Here is a 25,489-nt window from a genome sequence, read left to right as displayed (position 1 = left end):
AAACTTTACCGTGTTAAAGGCGTGATTTAAAACTACTAAGGTGTAGTTGTTGTTGAAGTCCTGGCATGTAGAAATCTATTAATCATTTGATGTGGGTCTGCTGAAATGCTTCCACAGCCAAGTGATTAAGAGATCAAAAACTATCAACGTACAATAAGTTTCAATAATAAATACAATAAGAAGGGAGAGGAAAACAGAAATCTCTACATCCAATTATGATCTTACATTTAATTAAATTGTCTTTTGTTGATCATGAACAACAAGACAGTTGAAGCAGATAGCCAAAAGGAAAATAAAGATATTTGGAGCATCATCATTTAAAACAAAAAGGCAAATATTTCACAAACCTATTCAATACTATTAACTGGGAGGCTGCACGCCTTTCTCTTTCATTAAAGGATACATTCTTTGAAGAAACCAAATATATCATAAATATGTTTTTTTAAAAAATATACAGATTATCACCCATTTCAGCAGCACCAGTACCTTGTAGAATAACATCACTGCTATCAATCATAGAATAACATTCATGATAAGTACCTGCAAAGCAGCTCATTAACCAGGTAAGTGAATTAAACAACACTCCTGTGATTTGGAATCAGAATTATTATCACTGACATACAGCACTGTGTATAGGTTTTAGGAAACATTATTTACATGTGCCCAAGACTCACACACAGTACTGTATTTGCAACGTGGTGCGGAGAGCAAGTTCGTAAATCTGATAGGAGCAAACGATGTCAGGAATGGTGAGGGGGTGTGCCACAGGATCAGTGTGGGACAGGTGGTAGCAGAGGAATGCTGGGGTGGGAGGCCACAAACACGCCCAGCCCTGAGACACCAGGCAAGGTCACTTGATTCCAAACAATTGGTTTATTGATCATTACAGAATGTCTCTCTGGTGCTTTTCACTCCCTTCCCTATGCCCAACCTCAATTCCCCTCTCCGTGCCTCCTTCCCCCTCTCAGTCCATAACAGAGACACATATCAGAATCAGGTTTATCATCACTCACACAGGTCATGAAATTTGTTTTATTGTGGCAGCAGTACAACGCATGGCAAAATCTATTACAAGTTACAAAACCAGATAAATAGTAACAAATAATGACTTTGTATTCATGGACTATTCAGAGGGAAAAAAAAGTTCCTAAAACCAGAGTGGGTGTGGGTCTTCATGCTCCTCCAACTCCACCCCAATGTGAAAAGGGGATATCCTTGGATGGTGAGGGACACCATCTTCTTGAGGCACTGTTTCTTGAAGATGTTCTCAAAGGAGTGTTGTGCTTATCACCCCCTCGTCTTACAATCCTGTGCAATGCAGGGGATGGGAGGCTCAGTTACAACCCTCCCTACCACTGAGGACATTTTCTAGAGGTGCTGCATCAAGAAGGCAGCATCCATTATTAAGGAACCTCACCATTCCAAACATGCCCACTTCACAGTCGAGGAGATACAGGAGCCCAAAAACTCACACTCAACTTTAAGAGCGGCTTCATTCCCTCTGCCTTTGGCCATCTGTAAAGTCCAAAATTCCTCATTATTTGTCTTTTGCTCTATTGATTTTTGTTGCTATTATTAAGTGTTGGCAATTTAGTGTAGGACCAAATACCTGAGATTAAATGCTTATAAGCACCAAAAGAATACCCAGCTGGTATCAGCTTTCATACACAATATGCCAGAGGAACTCAGCAGGCCAGAAAACATCTATGGAAAAGAGTAAACATTCGATGTTCCAGGCTGCGACCCTTCTTCGGGTCTTCTGAGGACCTCCTCCAGCATTTTGTGCATGGTGCTTCGGATTTTCAGCATTTGCAGATTTTCTCTTGTTTGTGCTACAAGCTTTAGTACTTTTTTAAAAAACTGACAGCCTGGCATCTACAATCCATAATCTCTGGGGGGAAAAAAATCAATATACTGGGTCCCCGAGTAAGAACCATCAATTCACTAATAAACGAAAATATTTTAAAAAGTGCAGATGCCTGAAATCTGAAATAAAGATTGCAAGCTCTCCCTATTCCAGTTGAATGTATTGTGATTTGATCTGTACAAACGGCATGCAAAACAAACTTTTCACTTTATCTTAGTACGTGTGACAATAAAAAAACAATACCAATGACCTGCAGTGAATCCACCACCTTGCTTTTATCATTCCATCAACTCACTGTCCTGTATTATTCATCATAATTATGCATTAAATGTCAAAATATGAAAGGACATGTACAATTTATTGCACAAGACAGGATCAGCAGCACCTACCTCCTACAACACCTACACCAACACTGCTTCTTCTGGTGTTCATTGGAGCTACGTGGGACCACTCATTTGCTTTGGCATTGTACACCTCCACAGACGATAAACCTGCAAAATGTAGCAGGTTACCAATTTCAGAATGCATTGCTTGAATATAATAAATACAAAATATTAATCAGCAGAGCCATTCTACATCTGAATAGGCAACCCAGGCAAGCAATATAGAAGTTATGAGTTCATGATAATTACATAGAAAAATGTGGAATGGAGTTCAATGAATCATCTATAAAATTAGGAGGGCAACAAAAATAAAGAAATCCAGACTGCCATCAAATCTGAGCTAGGCCTGTAATATGATATTTTAATTCCAATCCAAATGCTCAACTTATACTCATTTTCCATTTTTTAAAAAATTCCCCTTTGCCTGTGTTTCAGCACCTAAGTTACAGAGAAAGGTTGAACAAGTTACGTCTTTATTCTTTGGAGCGTAGAAGGTTGAGGGGGGACTGAATAGAGGTATTTAAAATTATGAAAGGGATAGACAGAGTTGACACGGATAGGCTTTTTCCATTGAGAGTAGGGGAGATGCAAACAAGAGGACATGAGTTGAGAGTTAAGGGGTAAAAGTTTAGGGGTAACACGAGGGGGAATTTCTTTACTCAGAGAGTGGTAGCTATGTGGAACGAGCTTCCAGTAGAAGTGGTAGAGGCAGGTTCGATTTTGTCATTTAAAGTAAAATTGGATAGGCATATGGACAGGAAAGAAATGGAGGGTTATGGGCTGAGTACAGGTCGGTGGGACTAGGTGAGAGTAAGTGTTCAGCACAGACTAGAAGGGCCGAGATGGCCTGTTTCCGTGCTGTAATTGTTATATGGTTTGAACTCATTTCTTTAATGTATATGAATAAGCACTGTCTTGCAATTCTTGGGTCAGGTAACTTTCAATGGTCATTCACATTCATACCTTTTTAGGAATAGTTAAAAGCTTGAGAAGGTTCACCAAGATCCAGTGTTTTTTCACCTCCAATCTACAACGCGCCTCAATTAGGGCAGATAATGTTAAGTAGAGGCTTATAATTTAAAATATTCCAAACAAAAATGACCATAACTCGCAATCTCTTTGTTTAATAAAAGGACAGGAGATTGATAGAAACATAGAAACATGGAAAATAGGTGCAGTAGGCCATTCAGCCCTTTGAGCCTGCACCACCATTCAGTATGATCATGGCTGATCATCCAACTCAAAACCCTGTACCTGCTTTCTCTCCATACCCCCTGGTCCCTTTAGCCACAAGGGCCATATCTAACTTCCTCTTAAATAAAGCCAATGAACTGGCCTCAACTGTTTCCTGTGGCAGAGAATTCCACAGATTCATTACTCTCTGTGTGAAGAAGTTTTTTCTCATCTCGGTCCTAAAAGACTTCCCCTTTATCCTTAAACTGTGACTCCTCCTTCCGGACATCCCCCAACATCGGAAACAATCTTCCTGCATCTAGCCTGTCCAATCCCTTTAGAATTTTATATGTTTCAATAAGATCCCCCCCCAATCTTCTAAATTCCAGTGAGTATAAGCCTGGTCGATCCAGTCTTTCTTCATATGAAAGTCCTGCCATCCCAGGAATCAATCTGGTGAACCTTCTCTGTACTCCCTCTATGGCAAGACTATCTTTCCTCAGATTAGGGACCTATCTTTGATAGGCTACAAAGATTGAAAACACATCCATACGTTGTACCTTGCACAGCAACATGGAAGATTAGTGTCACAATTTTGACATACCTGTACTCCCATCAAATCCTCCAACTGCATATAGCATCCCATTCAGTACGGCAGCCCCCAGAGTGCTGCGTCTGTCCTGCATGTTGGCATTGTTGAACCACTGGTCTTTGACCGGGTCATATGAGTCAACTGTTCTCACTCTTAATGAGCCATTGAAACCTCCAACAGCATACACCAGCCCACCCATACACATCACACCTGCAAATATATAAGGATGAAAGCCATTGATCATAAAGTCACCAAAACAAAACTGCAGTTCTTTAATTCTGTAGTTGTATATGAACGGCTGTTTGAAAAGCTTTAACTTCCATACTGTACATTTTACTTAATTGTTCTTCGTACAGATACTGTACAAACAACACTGGCATTGATGAGAAAACCTTGTGTTATATTATGACACAATATAACACAAGGTGCAAAGAGCTTATTTCTGTACTGTCTCTCCTCAAGCCTCTCTTTGTAGTTTCAGATGATAAATCTGGGGAGATTGAAAATGTTAAATAACTTTGATGTTATTTCATTTTGTAAACCTGTGTTAACAGAATATAAAATTACATACATTTTGTTTTTCTATTTCAGTAGTTAATAACACAGTATGTTTATGAAATAACTCAATTTTGAGTTGAGCATTTAAATGGCTTTGATGAGAACAGGTAGCCTGATTATCACAAAATCCAAGGACAGTGCATTAAAAGGAATACTGCAGGGTAGATCTTACTGTCTCCAGTTCTAATCTTGCAACCATTTCTTTCAGTATTGTCAGCTATACTCAGAAATCATTCATTGCATTAGCTATTGACTATGTCACATACTCAAAAAAAAATCTGAAAAAAAAAGTTACCAGCAAAACATCAACTTTTACATTTTCGCAGTGATGTATAATTTATGCAACATTTAAATCGCTCAGCTAATTTTACAGTCAACATAGCATCCAAGTAGCAAATCATTGAGAATTGCTTGACTATTTGACACCATTATACAGTTCACCACCAACTTCGAATAGCTTCAAATCCTTGAGGAAAAATGCAATGGTAATTAAACTTGATAGAGAAAGTTATGGCTCACAAAGGAAAACTAAATCCTACAAGGGATGAATTAAGAAATTTATAAAATTTGATCTTCTTTAAATTTTTTCTTTCTTTTTTTTGTAATTTACTTTTTTATTGGTTCATCAAACATTTCCATAAGATGTATTTCAGACATTATACATGTACATCATATAATCATATATATAACAAACCACAAAGTATTTATCTGAGGTATACACTTATAGAAAAGAGTGGAAAGAAAAAACAAGCAAAAGGAAAGAACTATGTACAAGTAGGGAGTGATCTTTTTTTTAACAACAGATTCATTGATTTGTAAGAATAAAATCAGGCCTATTCATTATGTAGTTAAACTATTTTTCCCAGTATGAATCAAATTGTTCCAGCTTATGATTAACAGATGCTGTTATCTTCTCCATTTTGTAAATGTCCATTGTAATTTCCATCCATGCATTTACAGTTGGGCTCTCCTGTGATAACCATTTCCTAGTAATAGAGTCTTTTTACCAGCCACCAACAGTATATTCATTAAATATTTATCTCTTTTCAACCATTCTTGAGGTATATATCCAAAAATATATGGTCTTACTCTCTAAGCGTATTTCATATTTAAAGATGTCTTGTAGGGCATTGTGTATCGCCCTCCAATAGTTTTTGATAACAGGGCAGTCCCAAAGAATATGATAATGATTTGCATTTTGATTTCCACAATTTCTCCGGCAAACAGGGAGGTTACTATCATAATGGGATTTCTGAGAGTGTGTAATAAAATATCTTATCAAGTTTTTCCATCCAAACTCCCTCCATTTCTGTGAATTGGTACACTTCCATTGATATCTCCATATTGTTGTCCATTCTTCCTCAGATATAATCATCCCTCCTTCCTTCTCCCATTTTGTTTTAAAATTTGACAACCTCTTATACATGCTTGAAATGATTCTACTACCATTATCTGAATTATATTCTTTTCTAAAGAGCTCTATCAAGCAAGTATTTGCCTTGGTTACATTTTTAAGCGTCTTATTAACATATTGTCGTATCTGTAAATACCGACGAATGTCTTGTTTTTCTAATAAGTGTTTCTCTTTTAAGCATTTCAAAATTGAACAGTGTTCCTTCTTTCATTATGTTGCAAAGAACTGTTATTCCTTTAGCTGTTCAGTCCTTAAATCTAGCAACCAATTTATTTGGTGTAAAATCCGAGTCACATGCACACCATTTAAGAATTGCAATATCTCCTTCTAGATTATATTCTTTTATAGTGGTTTTCCATATTTTAAGAGTCAATTTCACCCATGGGTTATCAATAGTATTTATGTACCTTTGCAGGTTGTTATCAGCCAAAATTGCTTGTATGGGGATGGGAAGTACCCGCTCCTCAATGTTTTTCCATTGAGCGTCATATGATGGGTTGCACCAACATATCACAGCTCTCAACTGTGCTGCAAAATAATAATTTCTAAGAGAAGGCAAGCCCCATCCCCCCCTTTTCCTTTGCTAATTGCAAAGTTTTGAGATGAACTCTAGGCCTTTTACCCCGCCAAATATACCTTGATAGCATCTTGTTCCATTCATTAAATTGATTTTGATTCATCTCTATTGGTAGGGTTTGAAAGAGATATAACAGTCTGGGCAGTATATTCATTTTAATAGACTCAATCCTTGAACTGAGACTGAAAAAAGGAATTAGGTTCCATCTTGCCAAATCTTCCTTAATTTTTTTATATAAAGGCTGATAATTACATTCTGATAAATTTGCCAAATCTTTTGGCATAATGATGCCCAAATATTTGAAAGACTCTTTGTGCCATGCCCAGGGGTATCGACTCTCAATTTCTCTTGGTGGGCTATAGTAATATGAAAGTAATTGAGTTTTATCTATGTTGATCTTGCATCCTGATAATTGACCATATTGTTCAAAGGATTACATCAAATTAGGTAAAGAGAATGTTGGTTGCCCTAGATAGATCAAAATGTCATCAGCGTAACAAGCCAATTTACGCGCTGTCCTTTTAATAGTAATTCCCCTGATATCTTCATTCTGTCTGATGTATTGAGCTAATGGTTCCAGATATAGCGTGAAGAGTAGTGGTGATCATGCACAACCCTGTCTCGTGCCCCTTCTAGGGTAAGACTATTTGATAAATATCCATTGATTTTAATCCTAGCAGTAGGATTGTCATACAGTGTCTGTATAGTTTTAATAATTGTCTTGGAAACCGAAACTATGTAAAACTCTGTAAAGAAAATTCCAATTAACCAAATCAAATGCTTTTTCAGCACTTACACTTATCATTATTGCTTTGATTTTTTTTTGTATATGATCCATAATGTGAAGTGTCCTTCGTATATTGTCTTGAGTCTGGCGTTATCGTATAAAACCTGTCTGATCATTACGTATCAGTATGGGTAGAAACTCCTCTAATCGTTTGGCCATGATGGAGGTAAATAACCTATAATCTACATTAAGAACAGATATTGGTCTAAATGACCCGCATTCCATTTTATCCTTGCCTTTTTTCGGTATAGCTGAGATTATCCCTTCCTTCCAACTGGGTGGCCTTTGTGCCTTTTTTAGAGCCCAGTTCAATGTAGGAAGTAAAACAGGAATTAACTCATTTTTAAATTCTTTGTACCACTCTGCCATATACCCATCTGATCCTGGTGACTTGCTTAATTTAAGCCCAATAATTGCAGCTTTTAATTCAACTTCAGTTATGTCAGCAGTCATCCTTCTATTTTGTTCTTCGCTTAAAGTGGGTAACTCTAGAGAATCCAAGAAGGTGTCAACTTGGGTTATGCTTCCCCCTGGAACCTTGGAATATAGTGTTTTGTAAAACACTTCAAAAGCTTCTTGAAATTCACTTAGCTTACTTTTTTATCATTTTTGTTCTTGGGTCCCTAATTCTATGAATTGTATTTTCTGCTATCTTATTTTTCAGTTTCCACGCCAGTATTTTCACAGATTTCGATCCACTTTCATAATGTCTCTGTTTCAGAAACTAAGTTTTTCCTGATTTCTTGCGTAGCCAAATTATTTATTTCATTCCTAATTCTTTTAATTTCCCCTAATGTATCCTGTGCCAAATTCAATTTGTGTTTTTTCTCTAGTTCCTTCAGTCTATTTTGCAATTCCTCTAATGTTTTATTCCTTATTTTTTTCTTATGTGAAGATATCGCTATAATTTTCTCTCTTAAGACCACCTTCAGAGTATCTCATAAAATGGGAGGTGAAACCTCTCCATTATCATTAAATTCTAAGTAGAGACCAATTACTTTTTAAATTTGTTCCTTAAAGTACGGATGATTGAGTAGACTTGAATTTAGTTTCCAAATAGTATTCTTTGGGTGTAGGTCAAAATCAACAGATAAATATATAGGTGCATGGTCACTTACATCTATTGTCCCAATTCCACAGGTGTTTATTTTGTCTTTGTCTTTTCCAAATGTTATGAAATAGTCTATTCTTGTATATACAGAATGGGGAGCAGAATAATGAGTGTAATCCCTTGTGTCAGGGAAAAGGTCCCTCCATATATCAATTAAACCAACATCCTCAAAAAGTGTATTAACTTTCTTATGTAAAGATTCTGTTTCATGGGTTTTTCTATTGGAAGAGTCTAAGTTTGGTTGTTATTGTAAATTTAAGTCTCCCCCACATATCAGGAGACCTTCTGTTTCCGTTACCATAATATCAGTAACTTTCTGAAAGAAACCAATATCACTTCCTGGGGGTGCATATATATTCAATAGAGTAACTCAATTGCCATCTATATTCCCCCTTACCAGAATATATCTGCCCTCTTTATCTCCCATTTCGAATATTTTTTCAAAATTTAGCTTACTTGAGATAAGAATAGCAATTCCTCTCCTATGCCCTGATTTATATGAGGAGAAAAACAGATTAGTGAAGCCCATTCTCTTTAGTTTTTTATGCTCATTATCACTTAAATGAGTTTCCTGTAAATATACGACATGGGCTTGTTCTTTTTTCATTTTGGATAAAATTCTCTTACGTTTGATTGGATTTAATAGCCCATTTACATTAAAAGAAATGAATTTTACCTTGTCCTTAGCCATCTGTATTTATCTGTCAATTTATCATTGAAATTAGAATAAAACTTAATCGATCTACTCCCTGAACAAATAAGAACCAAAAAACTCAAATAATAACAAAAATGGCAACAAACATGTGATTCCAAGGCTGAGGTCTCTAGTAAATGACCCCGTGTTGAGCTAAAGGAAATGTCTAGCTGTGGGGGATAACCCCTCCTACTTGTGAGTTGCGAGCCCCCATTGCAGTATTCATAAAAGTCAGTGAACAAATCCATTACACAGAAGAGATTCCCCTGTGTACTCCTATATATATATATATACACACACACACAAATATATATACATGCACACACATAAACATATTCTCATTTTGGTGGGGAAAAAGGAGTAAGTGAGCGAATAAAGAATAACAACTAAGTAATATAAAATCCACATTATAATAAGTATTTCTCGAGATAAGTATATCACCATGTAGTTTTGCTTCTGTTTAGCTTCTCAGCATTTTTAAAGTTAGCCAAACCTTATGGCTCTTCTGAAAGGAGTGAGGACAGTCTTTGGGAAACTCCCGGTCTCTTCCTGATATGTTTCTCTCGGCCTCCTCCCATCTCCTGCCTTCTCAATTCTCGCACTATTTCCCAAGCCGAGCGAGACAATTCCTCAGCCAGGCTTTCTTTCATTTTGGTCATGCTGACGGACAACTCTCTGGCCTTCGTGTCTGTAATTGCCTCTTCCACTGTCTGGTACAACTGCTTCCCATTATCATAAAACACTCAAAGTTTAGCAGTGTACGGAGTTTGAAATCTAATCTTATTTTGCTTTAGTACTTGCTTTACTTCGGAGTATTCTTTGCGTTTCTGGAGGACCGCGGGGGGAGGGGGTTAACCTTGGTCGAAATATATTAATTTATCCTCTAAAAACACTCTTTTCTTACCCCAGGCCCTTCGTAGAATCTCTGCCTTGGTGCTGTATCGAAGGAATTTTATTATAATTGATCATGACTTTCTATCCTGGGTAGGTTTTGGGACTAACGCACAGTGCGCTCTTTCGACTTCCAGCTTCACAGCTGGGGGAAGATCCAGCGCGTCCCACAGTAACTTTGCGACAAACTTCGTCACAGTCAGGCCTTCCGCTCCTTCTGGAACTTTGTAGATTCTTATATTTTTCCACCATGATCTTCTCTCCAGATCAAGCAGTTTACCGTCTTGGTGATGTATGATTTTTATTGTCTTGCTCAGTATCCGTTCCACCTTTTGAACGTGATCTTCCACCTTCTCAAAGAGAGAGTCTGCCACCGCTATTTTTTGATTAACGCTGGTGAGCTCTGCCTTAATATCATGGAGCTGCTGTTTATATTTTTCTGGACCTCCATTATTTCTTTCAGGATTTCGAACATATTCGCCGCTTCGCTTGCACGTGGTCAGGTAGGAGAGCCGCTCGCTGCACACCTCTCGGCCGCAGGCTCCGCATTGTCGCTTTTTTTTATTTGCATTCTTTTTCCCCATTCTTGCCCCTTTTCAGTTCAAATATTTTTCAAAAAATATTATATTTGACGGGTTAATGGGGCTTAATACGCGTTTTTCCAGAGGAGCTAGTGACTTAAGTTGCCATTCTCAACGATGATGTCACCAGAAACCTAAATTTTTTCTTTCAATATTGATTTCTATTTTTGTGCTTAAGTTGTTTTCAAGTTGTCCCATTTCCTTCTTCATTCTGCTCATTCATGACCCTTGTAAGGTAACATACATCATGATGCTTCCTTTTATTAATTTGGATTTGAATCAGTACGAATTTTGAGCTGAAATCTAAAAGGAGAGATTTCTTCAAGATCTGGTCCCAGGTCTGTTCACTGAACTGTAGTTCCAGTGATATAATGACCCACACCATGTCACTTTTAAATTGATTGATTGACTGAGGTACAGCATAGAATAGGCCCATGTGGCCCTTTGATCCACGTCGCTAAGCAACTCCTGATTTAATCCCAGCTTAATCATGGGCCCTCAAGATTAAAGGAAAACCACCCTAATTTTATAGATCCAACAGCATTTTTAGGCCCGATTATTAGGTCCAGTTTTGGCCACTTCTAGGTTTTATTTTTTGGCCTAGATATTTGGGCTTCGCTTTGGGCCATTTGGGACAAAGCTTCCTACTGTTTCAATCCATTTCCTTGCTGCTCTTTTCCTTTGAAGGTTTGACCAGTTCATGCCAAGTTTCTGGGCCCAGGATCTGAAAGGTGCTCCTGTTCTGCTGGAGATGTCTGTAAAATGGTGTAAGGAATTTTATGCTTGAGAAAATCTATAACAGCATGTTTATTGAACTCCAAAACCTGAACAGTCACAGTCTTTTACATAATTACATCGTCACCTCTTAAAGTGAAACCCCAACTCAAAGTCGGTGGTTGTGATTATGTACATATTCACCAACTACATTACCCTACATGTCTACCAACAGGTCTGTTCTGGTTTTCCCTTGCAGTATTACTGAGGTGCCCTGTGCATCCGACTCTTGGGTTGTTGACCGTCTCCCCTAAAAATATAACATGGCATTGTTCACATTGAATTGCATATTCTAAGCTCTGCTGTTCACAAATTATCCTCTGCTCTAATGTACTACAATAATAATCAGGAGATACACCCTGTTCCCTACTACATCAATATAGATAATTTAAAGCCAAGTTATTCTATCATATATCCTTAAGGGAAAAAAAAAGTCACTAAGGCTCTTAGCCTGTTACATTCACCTAATACTCCATTACTGTGTCAGTGCCTTGTGCTTTCTAACCAAAATACAGTGGTTTTACACAAGGTTGAAAGGAGCTTCTAAAGTGTATCACTGCATAATGTGGCAAATCCAATGATTTGTGGACACTTTAGAGAAATATTGGCTTAAAGCCCCTGCTCCTCCTCAAACGAGTGCAATGGAATCTTCAGTATGCTTTGAAAGGAGTTAGAGGAAGCTGGACAGCACAGGTAACAGTACAGTACTCCATTACAATGAGCTTGTAGCCTTCTGAGTCAAGTACAGGACTGTTGAATAATACCTTGAGCTTATAAGCCTTCTGAGTCTAAAGATGCCATTACTCAGGTAAGACCGACAAGATTAGGTTATAACTTGGTCAAAACCAGCATAGTGGCTCAGCTAGACGAAACACTGCCTCACATCACCAATCACCAAGAGTCAACCCTAACTTCTGATGCTGTGTGACCTTTTGTTTTGTCTTCTCCAAAGCAAGTACATCCTTAAATAAATTAGCCAATATTGTCAATTGTACCCTGGCCTCAGCAAAGCCCTGTAATATTATACCTGTAAAGTAGTCTGGGACATTATAGTCTGATTATAGGGACACATTACAGTGAAATGCACTGCATAAATCAAATTCTTTTTCTTTATTCAATTAACATGAACAGCTATTTCAAAGATAAATTGAATGGTAATAATGAAGCTACATTAGTGCACATTTAGCTATTTATCTTTGTTACAACTGGTAACAGGTGAGAACAAATACAATATGCATGTACGAACATGAGGAAATCTGCAGATGCTGGAAATTCAAGCAACACACACAAAATGCTGGTGGAACACAGCAGGCCAGGCAGCATCTATAGGGAGAAGCGCTGTTGACGTTTCGGGCCGAGACCCTTTGTCAGGACTAACAATATGCATGTTATGTACAGCAGTGAACAGGCTCACAACTTCTCTTTCCATAATTTCAATTACTGTACTTGACTGGGCTTTCCCCAATTTGAATAGCTTAAATTTATTTTGGTTATTTAAACAATTCAATGACACAAGTTAGGAGATTTGTGAACCGTGCTATTAATTTTATTCTTATACTGTTTGGTGTATATTCCAATTTCCAGCATCCAGTAACAGGTACTCCCTGCACAGCTATGTCATAATTCAATATAAACAAGACCTCACTACAAAATGCCTTATAAGCTGGTTTTGAGAGTACAGTTCTCAGTGCCACTCAATCCAAAATACATATACACTGCTACTTAAGTTAATTACAGATGAAATATTACAATAACAGAGACACTCTCAATAAGATTTGAAATACAGTGGTTTCTGGTTAATTTGCCTATCGGTTAATCGGGTTTGATGTTTATTTGGGACAACTCTTAAAGAACACAAACTAATTGAGAAAATAGCCAGAATTCCCTTCATTAATTTGGACACTATGTTGCTTAATTAGGGCAGAAGACCGTAGCCAAACAGTTTCTAACTCGCGTCAAATGCATGCATTGTGTGGCTGTAGACACTGCCGTTACGAAGGATGAACAACTCTGATGGACAGAAGGGTGCAGAGTCGCCCATGCCCCCCCACTTTTGGAGAATCGCAAATCGCTACTATTTCGATGCTGTTATCAAGGAAGTAAGAGAGACAAAGGAAATCTGCCAGGGCAGTTGTTATTGATAACAGCTCATGAAAGTTAATGAGAGAGAGACACAGCTAAGAGGTACCCAGGGTGGATCGTCTCCTAGTGACAAAAGAGGAGATTTACTGCTATTGTCTTTTGGAGAAGGATTGTTTACTTGGTACTGTTCTATTCATTGAAACCCCTCAGGGGACAACCCGAGTGGGCTGGTTTGATGGGTTACATCATCCCAACCTGATTGACACCTGAGACCCCGTGAGTGGGGATAAAAGTGAGGTCTGGGGTAACACCCCTCAGACGCACCAGGAGAAATGCTAGTGAGCAGCAGAAACCCACGAGACAGGGTGGGACATCGGAGACCGAACGAAGGGTCGGTAAATTTTAACTCACAGTGTTTATAGCGAGACCAGTGGGAGCTTGTGTGTGTCCACCCTTGCCTGGGTGACAAGTCCACCACGGAAGAACGGTCTAGCTAAAGGACGGAGGGGTCACACTTGAATGGCCACAACGACGACACATCGACGAATCAAAATCGTAAAGGAAGGTTGGCAAAGACCATAGCAGTTACTGTTTGCGCGCTCTCTTTCTCTTGTCTCTCTCCAACAATTGCAACACATCGACCGACAACTACTGCAGCCTGCATGAACTGGACTTTATATTTCCATCTGACAATTCATTATCCCCTAGACAACGATAGAGCTTGTTTTATTATTGATTATTATTATACCTGCACTTGTAGGTTTAGTATTGCTATCGTGTATTATCTGTATATTTGCATTGATATTGATTTGTATATTTTTACTAATAAACACTGTTGAAAATAGCATCACCAGACTCGAACGGACACTTCTATCTTTGCTGGTAAGACACCCAGTTATGGGGTACGTAACACTACACTGTACTTGAGTAGTTTTTAAATAGCATCAGTTGCATGTACTTGTGTTCAAAAAGCAGTGATTTTTGTCACTGATAGTTGGCAAGAACTAAGCAGTACAACAATTCAGAACTGATTTGCTCACTACAGTTTCAAATACTCAGGCTTAGAGATGCCAGAAATGTCCTGTAATGAAGATTGAACAATTTCACTACTTCAACAAGTTGGGAACAAAGAATTTGAAGGTATAGACCACCATCTTAACTGTTACACTGAAAATGAAGATTTAGAAATGCAATTGTCAACAGCATTGTATGAAGGCAGTCCATTATCTACACTAGGTGGCTGTGCTGATTTTGTTCATTTAGAATCAAAAGAATGCATTCACAAGATTAACTCCTCAATCAATAACTATTAGAAAGTAATGCACAGTTTTACAGTACTGTCACGAACAAGAGAAAATCTGCAGATGCTGGAAATCCAAGTAACACACACAAAACACCAGCCCAAAGCATCAGCCATACCCTTTTTCCATAGATGCTGCTTGGCCTGTGGAGTTCCTCCAGAATTTTTTGAGAGTTTATAGTACTGTAGTAGTATTGGTAGCGTTCAAATTTGTTCTGTATTTCATTTAAATACATAATTTGTTACTCAGATAAATGGTAGATTGTCTTATTACATCTTTTTAACTATTTCTATGAAACCAGGTAATTGGGTCGACCACTGAAATGGGCCGAAATGAACTGTTCTCGATGTGCTCCAATTAACTGTAATCCACTGTACCATTAATATCTATATACAAATCATTTTGGAATATTTAAAATGGTAAGATGTACATATACAAACATTTCTTTCTATTGTTATTCAAATCTTGCTACATAATTTTTCAGCAAAGAAGCCAAATAATTAATTAGTTCTCCAGATGCCAGTGGCAACTTCTCCCATTTCTGCTACTTGGATTTATTTGACACTTTGTGAACAATGCCTCAAGATGATGTTAGACATCTCTAACATCATGCCATACACGATGATATTGGGAATGGGAAATATAACTTTGCCAGAGGTCAATCACTGCTTGGGGCATCATTTTATACAATTCATATCTGGAAATCAGATGATGCATAGCTATAGATTAATTAATTTATGTTTACCTGCTCTGCATCTTCGAGAAGGAAGTTCAGCAACTTGATACCAACGTTCCTCTGCAAAATCATAACATTCCACACTACGAATAGCTTTTGGTGCCTGACCACCAACCACCACCAGCACCTGAAATTGGAAGCATATCCATTTACAGTTCTGCTTTACTTCCCCAGCTGGAGCAGAAATAATTAACAGTGTTATATTACATTTGTAAGGAAAACAATATGCCCAGATAACTGTGCATATGTGCACTTCTCTCAACTGAAATCATGCAATTATTCAAAAGCCAAAGGAGGGAAACAAAGAGGGAAAAAAATACTCCCAGTCAATTGTTAGAAAGAGGAAAACACAGTATCTTACAGTATTTTGATATGCAGTCTAAATGGTTATTAATGAAACTTGCCTTAATATCCTGCCTGATTTTGTCACAAAAATTTACATGCTTTCTGTAATAGAAGATGCAAGCAGTTATCAATTTACCCAATTGGGCAATTTACAGTATTTGATTCACTCCTACATAATTCCTACATATCATACTCTTAAAAAAAGATGGTATTTGTCTGACACACTTATGGCTAAAAAGGGACTTCGAAGCAAAGATGTTACGAAATCTGGTCAGAATAGTGTGGATGTGGCAATATCTGATGTGTGTGACTGCCTGTAGGTTCTTTTTACCTTGGGAACACTGGCTGGTGTTCTTAATCGTGTTCTGGTCGTTTTCATTAATGCACGTTGGTCAACAGGAAGCAAGTGATACTTCATAGCTTCAATCAGATAATCTTTGCAAGCGTTGTTATTTTTGACCAGGGCCTCCTCTTCTACTCTCTGTTAAATAAGACCATCAAACGCTTAACAGCAATATTTTTTTTTAAATTTGACAAATTTTCATTTCTTCTTTCCCAATAACTATGACAATAAACAAAATTAAATCTAATCAAATTCATCATTCTAGCCTTAGAGAATTAGAACCCTATAGTTCTACTACTAAACCCCCAGAGTTTTTGTTCTTATTTCCCCTATACCTTCATGGTCTGAAAGATGACATAGCAGTTACAATAGTTTAATTTCATTCGCTAGATTGTGCTTGGGCTGTGTTTTTGCAGACTCAGAGCCAAATGACTTTGAGGAGCAAGCTGTGAGCTGCAGCTAATCTTCTGATAGTAAATCCTAATAACAAAGGACTTCAGAATCAGAATCAGTTCGAATATCACTAGCATATGCTGTGAAATCTGTTACTTTGCTGCAGCAGTACACTGTAATACTCAATAACAACTACAGTGGCATGCAAAGGTTTGGGCACCCCTGGTCAAAATTTCTGTTGCTGTGAATAGCTAAGCAAGTAAAAGATGACCTGATTTCTAAAAGGCATAAAGTTAGTGACACATTTCTTTAATATTTTAAGCAAAGTTACTTTTTTATTTCCATCTTTTACATTTCAAAATAACAAAAAAGGAAAAGGGCCCAAGGTAGAAGTTTGGGCATCCTACATGGTCAGTACTTAGTAACACCCCCTTTGTCAAGTATCACAGCTTGTAAATGCTTTCTGTAGCCAGCTAAGTCTTTCATTTCCTGTTGGGGGGATTTTTGCCCATTCTTCCTTGCAAAAGGCTTCTAGCTCTGTGAGATTCTTGGGCATTCTTGCATGTACTGCTCTTTTAAGGTCTATCCACATATTTCCGATGATGCTTAGGTCTGGGGACTGTGAGGGCCTTAGCAAAACCTCAGCTTGCGCCTCTTGAGGTAGTCCATTGTGGATTTTGAGGTGTGTTTAGGATCATTATCCTGTTGTAGAAGCCATCCTCTTTTCATCTTCAGCTTTTTTTTTTACAGACAGTGTGATGTTTGCTTCCAGAATTTGCTGGTATTCAATTGAATTAATTCTTCCCTCTACCAGTGAAATGTTCCCCGTGCCACTCAATCCAACCCCGTGTTTAACAGTTGGAGAGGTGTTCATTTCATGAAATTCTGCACCCTTTTTTCTCCAGATATACCTTTGCTCATTGTGGCCACAAAGTTCTAATTTAACTTCATCAGTCCACAGGACTTGTTTCCAAACTGCATCAGGCTTGTTTAAATGTTCTTTTGCAAACTTCTGATGTTGAATTTTGTGGTGAGGACGCAGGAAAGGTTTTCTTCTGATGACTCTTCCATGAAGGTCATATTTGTGCAGGTGTCACTGCACAGTAGAACAGTGCACCACCACTCCAGAGTCTGCTAAATCTTCCTGAAGGTTTTTTTGCAGTCAAAGGGGGTTTTTGATTTCCTTTCTAGCAATCCTACAAGCTGTTCTCTTGGAAAGTTTTCTTGGTCTTCCAGACCTCAACTTGACCTCCACTGTTCCTGTTAACTGCGATTTCTTAATTACATTACAAACTGAGGAAATGGCTACCTGAAAACACTTTGCTATCTTCTTATAGCCTTCTCCTGCATTGTAGGTATCACTTATTTTAATTTTCAGAGTGCTCAGCAGCTGCTTAAAGGAGCTAATGGCTGCTGATTGTTGGGACAAGGTTTGAGGAGTCAGGATATTTATAAAGTTTTGGAAGTTGCATCACCTGGCCTTTCCTAATGATGACTGTGAACAAGCTAATTAAGGTCTGAGACCTTGGTAAAAATTATCTGAGAGCTCAAATCTCTTGGGGTGCCCAAACTTTTGCATGGTGCTCCTTTCCCTTTTTCACCCTAAAATTGTACAAAACAAAAATAATGCATTAATCTTGCTTAAAATGTTGAAAAGAATGCTTCATCGTTAACTTTATGACTTCTGGAGATCAGTTCATCTTCTACTCACTTAACTATTCACAGTAACAGAAATTTTGACTGGGGTGCCAACTTCTGCATGCCACTGTATAAGATACAATAAGCAACATGTAAAATAAAGAAAATTAAATTAAATATGTAGTGCAAAAAGAGAGGGAAAAATATACTGAGGTAATGTTCATGGATTCATTGTCCATTCAGAAATCTGATGGCAGAGGGGAAAAGCTGTTCTGGAAACCAAGTGTGGGACTTCAGGCTCTTTGATGGTAGCAATGTGAAGAGGAAATGCCCTGGGTGATGGAGGTCCTTCACGATGAACGTCATCTTTCTGAGCCATTGTCTTTTGAAATAATTTTAAAATTGATTTAATGACTTTCAAAATCATTTCAGATCAATTTAACTAAACTTTAAAACTTAAAAAAAACTATTAAAAGGCATATCAAAACACACCAGTCAAATAAAAGCAAAACCAATTCAGTTACCTGCTCTTATGTTTATAATCACATTTGGTGACCCTCATCCAAAAGTTACACAGACCTGGCATTCTCTTCTACAATTCTTGTTGAACTACAGAATCATCAGTTCATTTTACCCAGATTGTAAATACTGTTTTTCTTGTTCCCAGGTGTTGCCCATTTGAAGCCAGGACTTTCCAATTTGCACTGATGATATATCTTTACAATGATGTTATTCCCCATGGATTGCAATGAAAAATTCACCCATGAGGTTCCACAGCACCACCATGACCAGTAATGCACAGCCCAACTATGTCTTAATGGTGTCTTTTTCTGCAATTGCACAACATAAAGGAGGCCTTTCTGAACAAGTAGGCTCACATGATGTCATTACTTACCTACACTTCCAGTTGTTAAATGAAGCTAGTCCAGAGCCCAACATTCCCCCTCTTCCCCACTACGCGCCCCCCCAAATCGTCATTCATGGATCCTGATGGCTAAACATCATGACACCAGGTCCTCATCTCAAACCAAAGACCCAGTCACAGTACCAACCTCACCAAGCAGTGGCTTCCATCTAACTCACTCCACCCGTCAAGCCCCAAATCAGCAAACCATCTTCCACCCACAAATGATTATCCCATTACAGGCAATCCCTCCCCTTAAGCAATCTCAATCTAACTTGCAACTCCACACAAAATCCCCCACTGATCATCTGACTGCAGTAGCAAATATTTCCACCTCGCCTTCAGCAACTGTACACTAAGCCCCGCCACTGCTGAGGATGGAATGTTCCAGAAACACCCTCCTTTCTCTTTAGCTACACACACACAAAATGCTGGAGGAACTCAGCAGGTCAGGCAGCACCTGTGGTAACGAATGAACAGTCAACATTTCAGACCGAGAGCCTTCTTCAGGACTGGAAAGGCAAGGTGCCAAAACAAAATGCTTGAGGGAGGAGGGAGGAGGATAGCCAGAAGGTGATGGGTGTAGCCAAGTGCTGATGAGGAAGAAATCTGATGGGAGAGGAGAGTGGACCATAGGAGAAAGGGAAGGAGAAGGGGGACCCAGGCAGGTGAGAAGAGGTAAGTGGCTAGTGGGGAATCGAAGAAGAGGGTAGAGGGAGGGATTTTTTTTTGCCAGAGGGAGAAATCAATATTCATGCCATCAGGTTGGGAACTACCCAGACAGAATACAAGGTGTTGCGTTTCCACCCTGAGGGCGGCTCACCATGGCACAAGAGGAGGCCATGGACCAACATGTCGGAATGGGAATAGGAATTGAGGTTAAAATGCTTGCGCAGCAGGAAGTTCCTATTTTGACAGATGTAGCGGAGGTGCTTGATGAAGCAGTCCCCCAGTTTATGATGGGTCTCACCAAAGTAGAGGAGATTACATCTGACATAGCGGAGGAACCCAACTGATCCACAGATGAAGTGTTGTCTCACCTGGAAGGACTGCTTGGGGCCCTGAACAGAGGAGAGGGAAGAAGTGAATGGGCCACTAACAGGGATAAGTGCAGGGACGCAGATTAGTGGGGAGGGATGAATGGACAAGGGAATCACAGAGGAAGCAATCCTACGGGAAGTGGATGGAGGAGGGGAAGATGAAGATATGTTTGGTGGCAAGATCCCTTTTGAAGATGGAAGACGGGGTGGTCTTCAGCTGTTTGATGCTCATCAAGATGCAACATAGCAGGACTGCAGAGCTTGTGTTGATTTGTTCAGTTGGTTCAGGAATTGCTTCTCTGTCAGCTGGCTGTTTTTGCTATCAATACATATGTAGTCTGGTGTTGCAACATTGTCAATTCATTCCATTTACTCTATGCCTGCTGCTTCTCCTATACCCTGCAACAAAGTATGGACTGGTGTCCCAGCCTGATAGTAACGGTAGGGTGAAAGAAACGCCGAGCCACGATAATACAGACTGTGGTAAAATAGATTTTTGTTGCTGCTGATGGTCCACAAGTTTTCAGACTTTCCAAATCCATTTTTCCTGCTTAGGCTGTTGTACTTAACATGGTAGTACCACAGGGAGTGGAAATGAAATCACGTGTGTTTCAAAATGAAAGAGGATTGTGTAGTCAGTAGTTAGTAGCAATGTAGTCACAGAAGTTGTACCTCGAAGAGTGGGAAGGAAAATGTCAAGTAGGTTCATATCTCTTGCACTGAGAGAATCAGGCCTTTTGACAGTCATGGGAGCTACATCCACTCAGCAACAAAGGATGAAGCTGCCATCCAGAATGCATCTTCCATTCCCACTACTTTGTGCTTCTTCCAGGTCTCGATCAACATGGAAAAGCACCAATTCATCAGCTGATAAAGATAGACACTAATGGTGATCAGGAGGGTGTTTGATCAGATACCACGATCGTCAGTTTGAGGACTTCCAGGGTTATACACTCCCACCTCTACATACTGCACTGGTACACTTTGACAATCAGTTGTCTATGTGTAGGGTATCAGTGATTAGGGTGGAGGAGTCTGCTGTTAGCATTAATGTGAAATCCTCTTGCTTGACTAGTCTGTGCAATAGCTCTCCTAATTTAGACATGTCCTACAATGTTTGTAGGATTAACTGAGCAATTTAGCTGCACATGAGTTAACAGCATGGTTCAATACCTGGTGATTTTATACAAGGGTTAGATACTTTTTGTGCTTCAATGACAAAAATCAGCAGGCAATAGTCAACAGCATTTTGCAGCATTATGATCAGTTTAAAAAACTAATTCCACAGTCACTCTAGGTTTACAATACAGCTTAACTTTAATTCTGCAACATTACCTGCACCAGGTATTCACGGGTAAGAAGGGGCAGCCGGACGTGTTCCATCAGTCGTGCCATGTGCTCCTGTCGAGGCTCTTTATCATGTTTTACCCAGGCAATGACAGCTTCAAAAACCTGATTGAATTAACAACATCAGTATTACAATTCAACCTTTCAAAACTCCAGAACTGTTATTGCCCAACTCATCCTCTACTTAGCACAGGAACAGGCCCTTCCACCCTCAACGTTGTGTTGAACCAGCTAAAAAGTAAATCAAAAAACCCAAATAACGAATCCCTCCTACTTATGCAAACGTCCATATCCCTCCATCTTCCTCATATCCATGTGCCATTCTAAACTTCTCTCAAGAGCCTCTAATGTATTTGCCTCGACCACCACCCTAGGCAGTGCATTCCAGGCATCCACTACTCTTAAAAAAAACTTACCCTTCACATCCCCCCTCAAAGCTTCAATGCATGCCATTGGACATTTCTACCTTGGGAAACAGATATTCTACTGTCTACTCTATCTATGCCTCTCAATCTTATAAACCTCTATCAGATCTGCCCTCAGCCTCTGCCACTCCAGAGAAAACAATCCAAGTTTGTTCAGCCTCTCATGACAGCACATGCCTTCTAAACCAGGCAGCATCCTGGTAAACCTCTTCTGCACCCTTTCCAAAGCCTCGACATCCTTCCTATAGTGGGTTTCCAGACTGTATATGCAATTTGAAGAAAACATTTTATGTCGCATTGATTTAGTAACATAAAATAACTATCACGTGCTTCTTGCCACCCCACCAGGTCGACAGTGAGGAAAGAATTTACCTGGATGAAGAAATGCCTTCATGTCTTCGCTCTGAACAGCTGATACTGGTCCTAGACAAACCAGCTGCGGGAAATATCAATTTCACATCTGCTCTGTCAATCTCCTTAAAATTTTTGTGCACTTCAATGATATCTTCTTTTATTCTTCAGAATTTTAGACAGTACTACTCCACTCTGCTTAATTGCTTCTCATTTGACAATGCTAGGAAACATCGATATTTACCCAGAGAACATCTATATTTTGCTAACCCCCACTATCACAAGAGTGTATCATTTCAAGGCCACTGATAAAAATGCATTCTGTGTCCACATCTGGCACTTCAAGTATTGTTTGTCACACTGAATTGATTTGCCTTTGGCGGAAAATATCTTTATTAGCTTTCTGGTCTCAAGTTATACCAGGCAGCTGATACCAATCTCAGCCACGTTCTAATTTGTTGATTATTAATTATTATTATTATTATATACATATAGTCTCCACAGAAGCTGAGCAAGCAGCCAGAGAGATCTGCCAGCGTGCTGGCTGCTCACTCCAGGTGTCCTCATAGTATTACTGATCAGAGACCTCACTGGTAACATCTGGCTGCAGTGCTGGTCCAGTACCAGCCAGTATCACCTCCCACAACCAACTCTTCCCCACAGTAAGTCAAAGAACCATGGCTTCTGTGGTATTGTTCATCACAATCCTGGGGAAAATCTCTCTAACTCTCAGGAGATCTCTTCTATCAACACATAGAGTTGTTGCATTGGCACTGTAGCTGAATCAATACTTCTTATAACATACATCTATGTATATCCCTTTAAATACTGGTTACCGAGGGCACGGGTGCTAGGCCAAGTGCTTGCAATGGATGAATGCAGCAGCTTGCATTGAAACTGAAAAGATGGTGTTTCACATACAACATTGTTCTGGGAGCCCAGCAAAGACTGCAACCTAATGTACATGGGACCGTTAACATTATAATACAATTTTAACACAATTAAAATGTAGTAAATCAATTGCTTAGACTAAAGGGCCATTCTGGCTTATAATTAGTGGCAGGTCAGGGAGAATTGTAAAAATGGTAATGTTCTGTAGTTGGTAGGATGTGGCAAATCTGCTTTTGTTAATGCATGTGGGAGGCACAGAGAGTTATTCTTTTAAATAAAATATGGAATATTTTCCATTTTGGAAACTCATTAATATTAAGCATTCCAAAGATAGGGGAGCACAATTATCTGCCAAATCGGCTCTCTCCACATTGCAGCAGCAGTTGGTTTTAGTTCAAAGAATGCCTCCAAGACATACAAGTTTCCTTATCACAGCAGCCATTTTATAATCCAATACCATCATGCTAACTAAGGTCTTTCTGCTGTTGGCTTATGCCTCTATATTTCTTGAACAGTACATGCATTTTATTAAAATTTATGTTGGAAATTAGGAGGTGTTTGTCAGAGCAGACCTGGAGTGTCGTTTCTGTGAATGCAGGGTCCAAAACTAGGCAAGTGTCTCGGGGCATTCAGGAACAAAGCAAGACTCACAGGTAATGAAACCTTCCTCATTTTCTACAACAGTGCACTATAAATGATCACTGAGTGAATTCAAAGATTTGCAACAAGTATATACTAAGAAAACCAAAAGAAATTTAAGTCAGATGGTAAAAATGTCAAAGATATCATTGAAAGACGTGTTCTGGTGGATGTTTGATTCATACCTGATTTTTCTTTAGATCCGAAATCATTAGATTTATCTCTGATTGCACGAAGACTGTCACTCACTCATTGGACATAAGTATGCCTCAACTTTGGCAAAATAGACTAAAGCAAACTTTATTGGTTTTTTATGGTGCTAATATCGAATGTATTAGACCATTACATGGACAAACACAAAGTTAATGCATGTCCAATTATTTATTAGGACATTATGCACCATCAATACAAAAATTGTAATATGCCAGAAACGTCAGAATATTCTGTTTAGATCTTGGCAGACAAGAATTACATCAGCGTACCAGTTTAAAATTATTGTGAAAAACTGTCAAGATCTACATGTACACAAGATGGAGTGCTAAAAGCACTTGATTTGTGTATCAAATTACAAGCAAATTTCCATAATTTACATATACTGCTGTTTAAAAATCAAAAAGGATTTTGAAATTTATTCAAATGTTTACCAACGTTAACATTAAACACACAAATGATATCATGTGCATCACACACAAAATGCTGGAAGAACAAGGCAGATCAGGTAGCATTCACGGAAATGAGAAACAGTTGACATTCCAGGACCCTTCCTCAGGACTGGGAAGGAAGGGGGGAAGACGCCAAAATAAAAAGGTGGAGGAGGATAAGGTGGATAGTTCAAAGGTGATTGGTGAAGCCAGGTGAGTAGGAAAGGTAAAGGGCTGGAGAGGAAGAAATCTGATAGGAATGGAGAGTGGACCATTGAGAAAGGGAAGGAGGAGGGCACCAAGGGGAGGAGATAATAGGCCAGAATGGAGAATAGAAGAGGAGGGGAAGAGGAAGGATTTATTTTAAACCAGAAGAAGAAATGAAGGCTACCCAGACAGAATGCAAGATGTTGCTCCTCCATCCTGAGAGTGGCCATATCCTGGCACAAGAGGAGACTGTGGACCGACATTTCAGAATGGAAATGGGAATTAAAATGTTTGGCCACCAGAAAGTTCCACTTTTGGTGGATGACGCAGAGGTGTTCAATGAAGCAGTCCCCCAATGCAGGACAGGTTTCACTAACGTAGAGGAGGCCTCATCAAATGCACAAGACACAATAGACAACCTGAGCTGATTCACAGGTGAACTGTTGCCTCACCTAGAATAACCTTGCAGCCCTGAATGCCCTGATTGGGCAGTTGTAGCACTTTGGCCATTTTCAGGATTAAGTGCTGGGTGGGAGATTTGCAGGGTGGGACAAATGGACAAGGGGAATCATGAAGGGACCAATCTTAAGGGAAAGCAGACAGAGGTGGGGAGGCAAGATGTGTTTGGTGGTTGAATCCCTTTGGAGATGGCAGAAGCTGCAGAGGATGATGTGTTGGATGCAGATGTTCATAAGGTGGCAAGAGAAACTATCAGTGGCAGGAAGATGGGGAGAGCATGGATGTTTGAGAAATGGAAGGGATGCAGGTGAGGGCACCATCACTGGTGGATAAATGGAAACCCTA

At 39.1% G+C, this 25,489-nt stretch overlaps 1 protein-coding gene across 6 annotated transcripts in view; it reads right to left on the bottom strand.

The window, feature by feature from the left end:
- The window catches only part of klhl2 (kelch-like family member 2), a 172,229-nt gene that overhangs the window by 14,974 nt on the left and 131,766 nt on the right, over positions 1–25,489 (bottom strand). For all 6 annotated transcript variants that reach the window (XM_059964854.1, XM_059964856.1, XM_059964857.1 and 3 more), the window contains 5 exons: positions 21,520–21,636; positions 16,198–16,347; positions 15,531–15,648; positions 4,028–4,225; positions 2,257–2,358 (listed from right to left, as the gene is read on the bottom strand). In XM_059964854.1, the coding sequence (XP_059820837.1) occupies positions 2,257–2,358; positions 4,028–4,225; positions 15,531–15,648; positions 16,198–16,347; positions 21,520–21,636 (685 nt within the window). The remainder of the gene's footprint in view (positions 1–2,256; positions 2,359–4,027; positions 4,226–15,530; positions 15,649–16,197; positions 16,348–21,519; positions 21,637–25,489) is intronic.

Source organism: Hypanus sabinus, chromosome 3, assembly GCF_030144855.1.
Source record: "Hypanus sabinus isolate sHypSab1 chromosome 3, sHypSab1.hap1, whole genome shotgun sequence".
NCBI classification, from domain to species: domain Eukaryota; kingdom Metazoa; phylum Chordata; class Chondrichthyes; order Myliobatiformes; family Dasyatidae; genus Hypanus; species Hypanus sabinus.
This window is presented reverse-complemented; position numbering and strand designations above follow the sequence as displayed.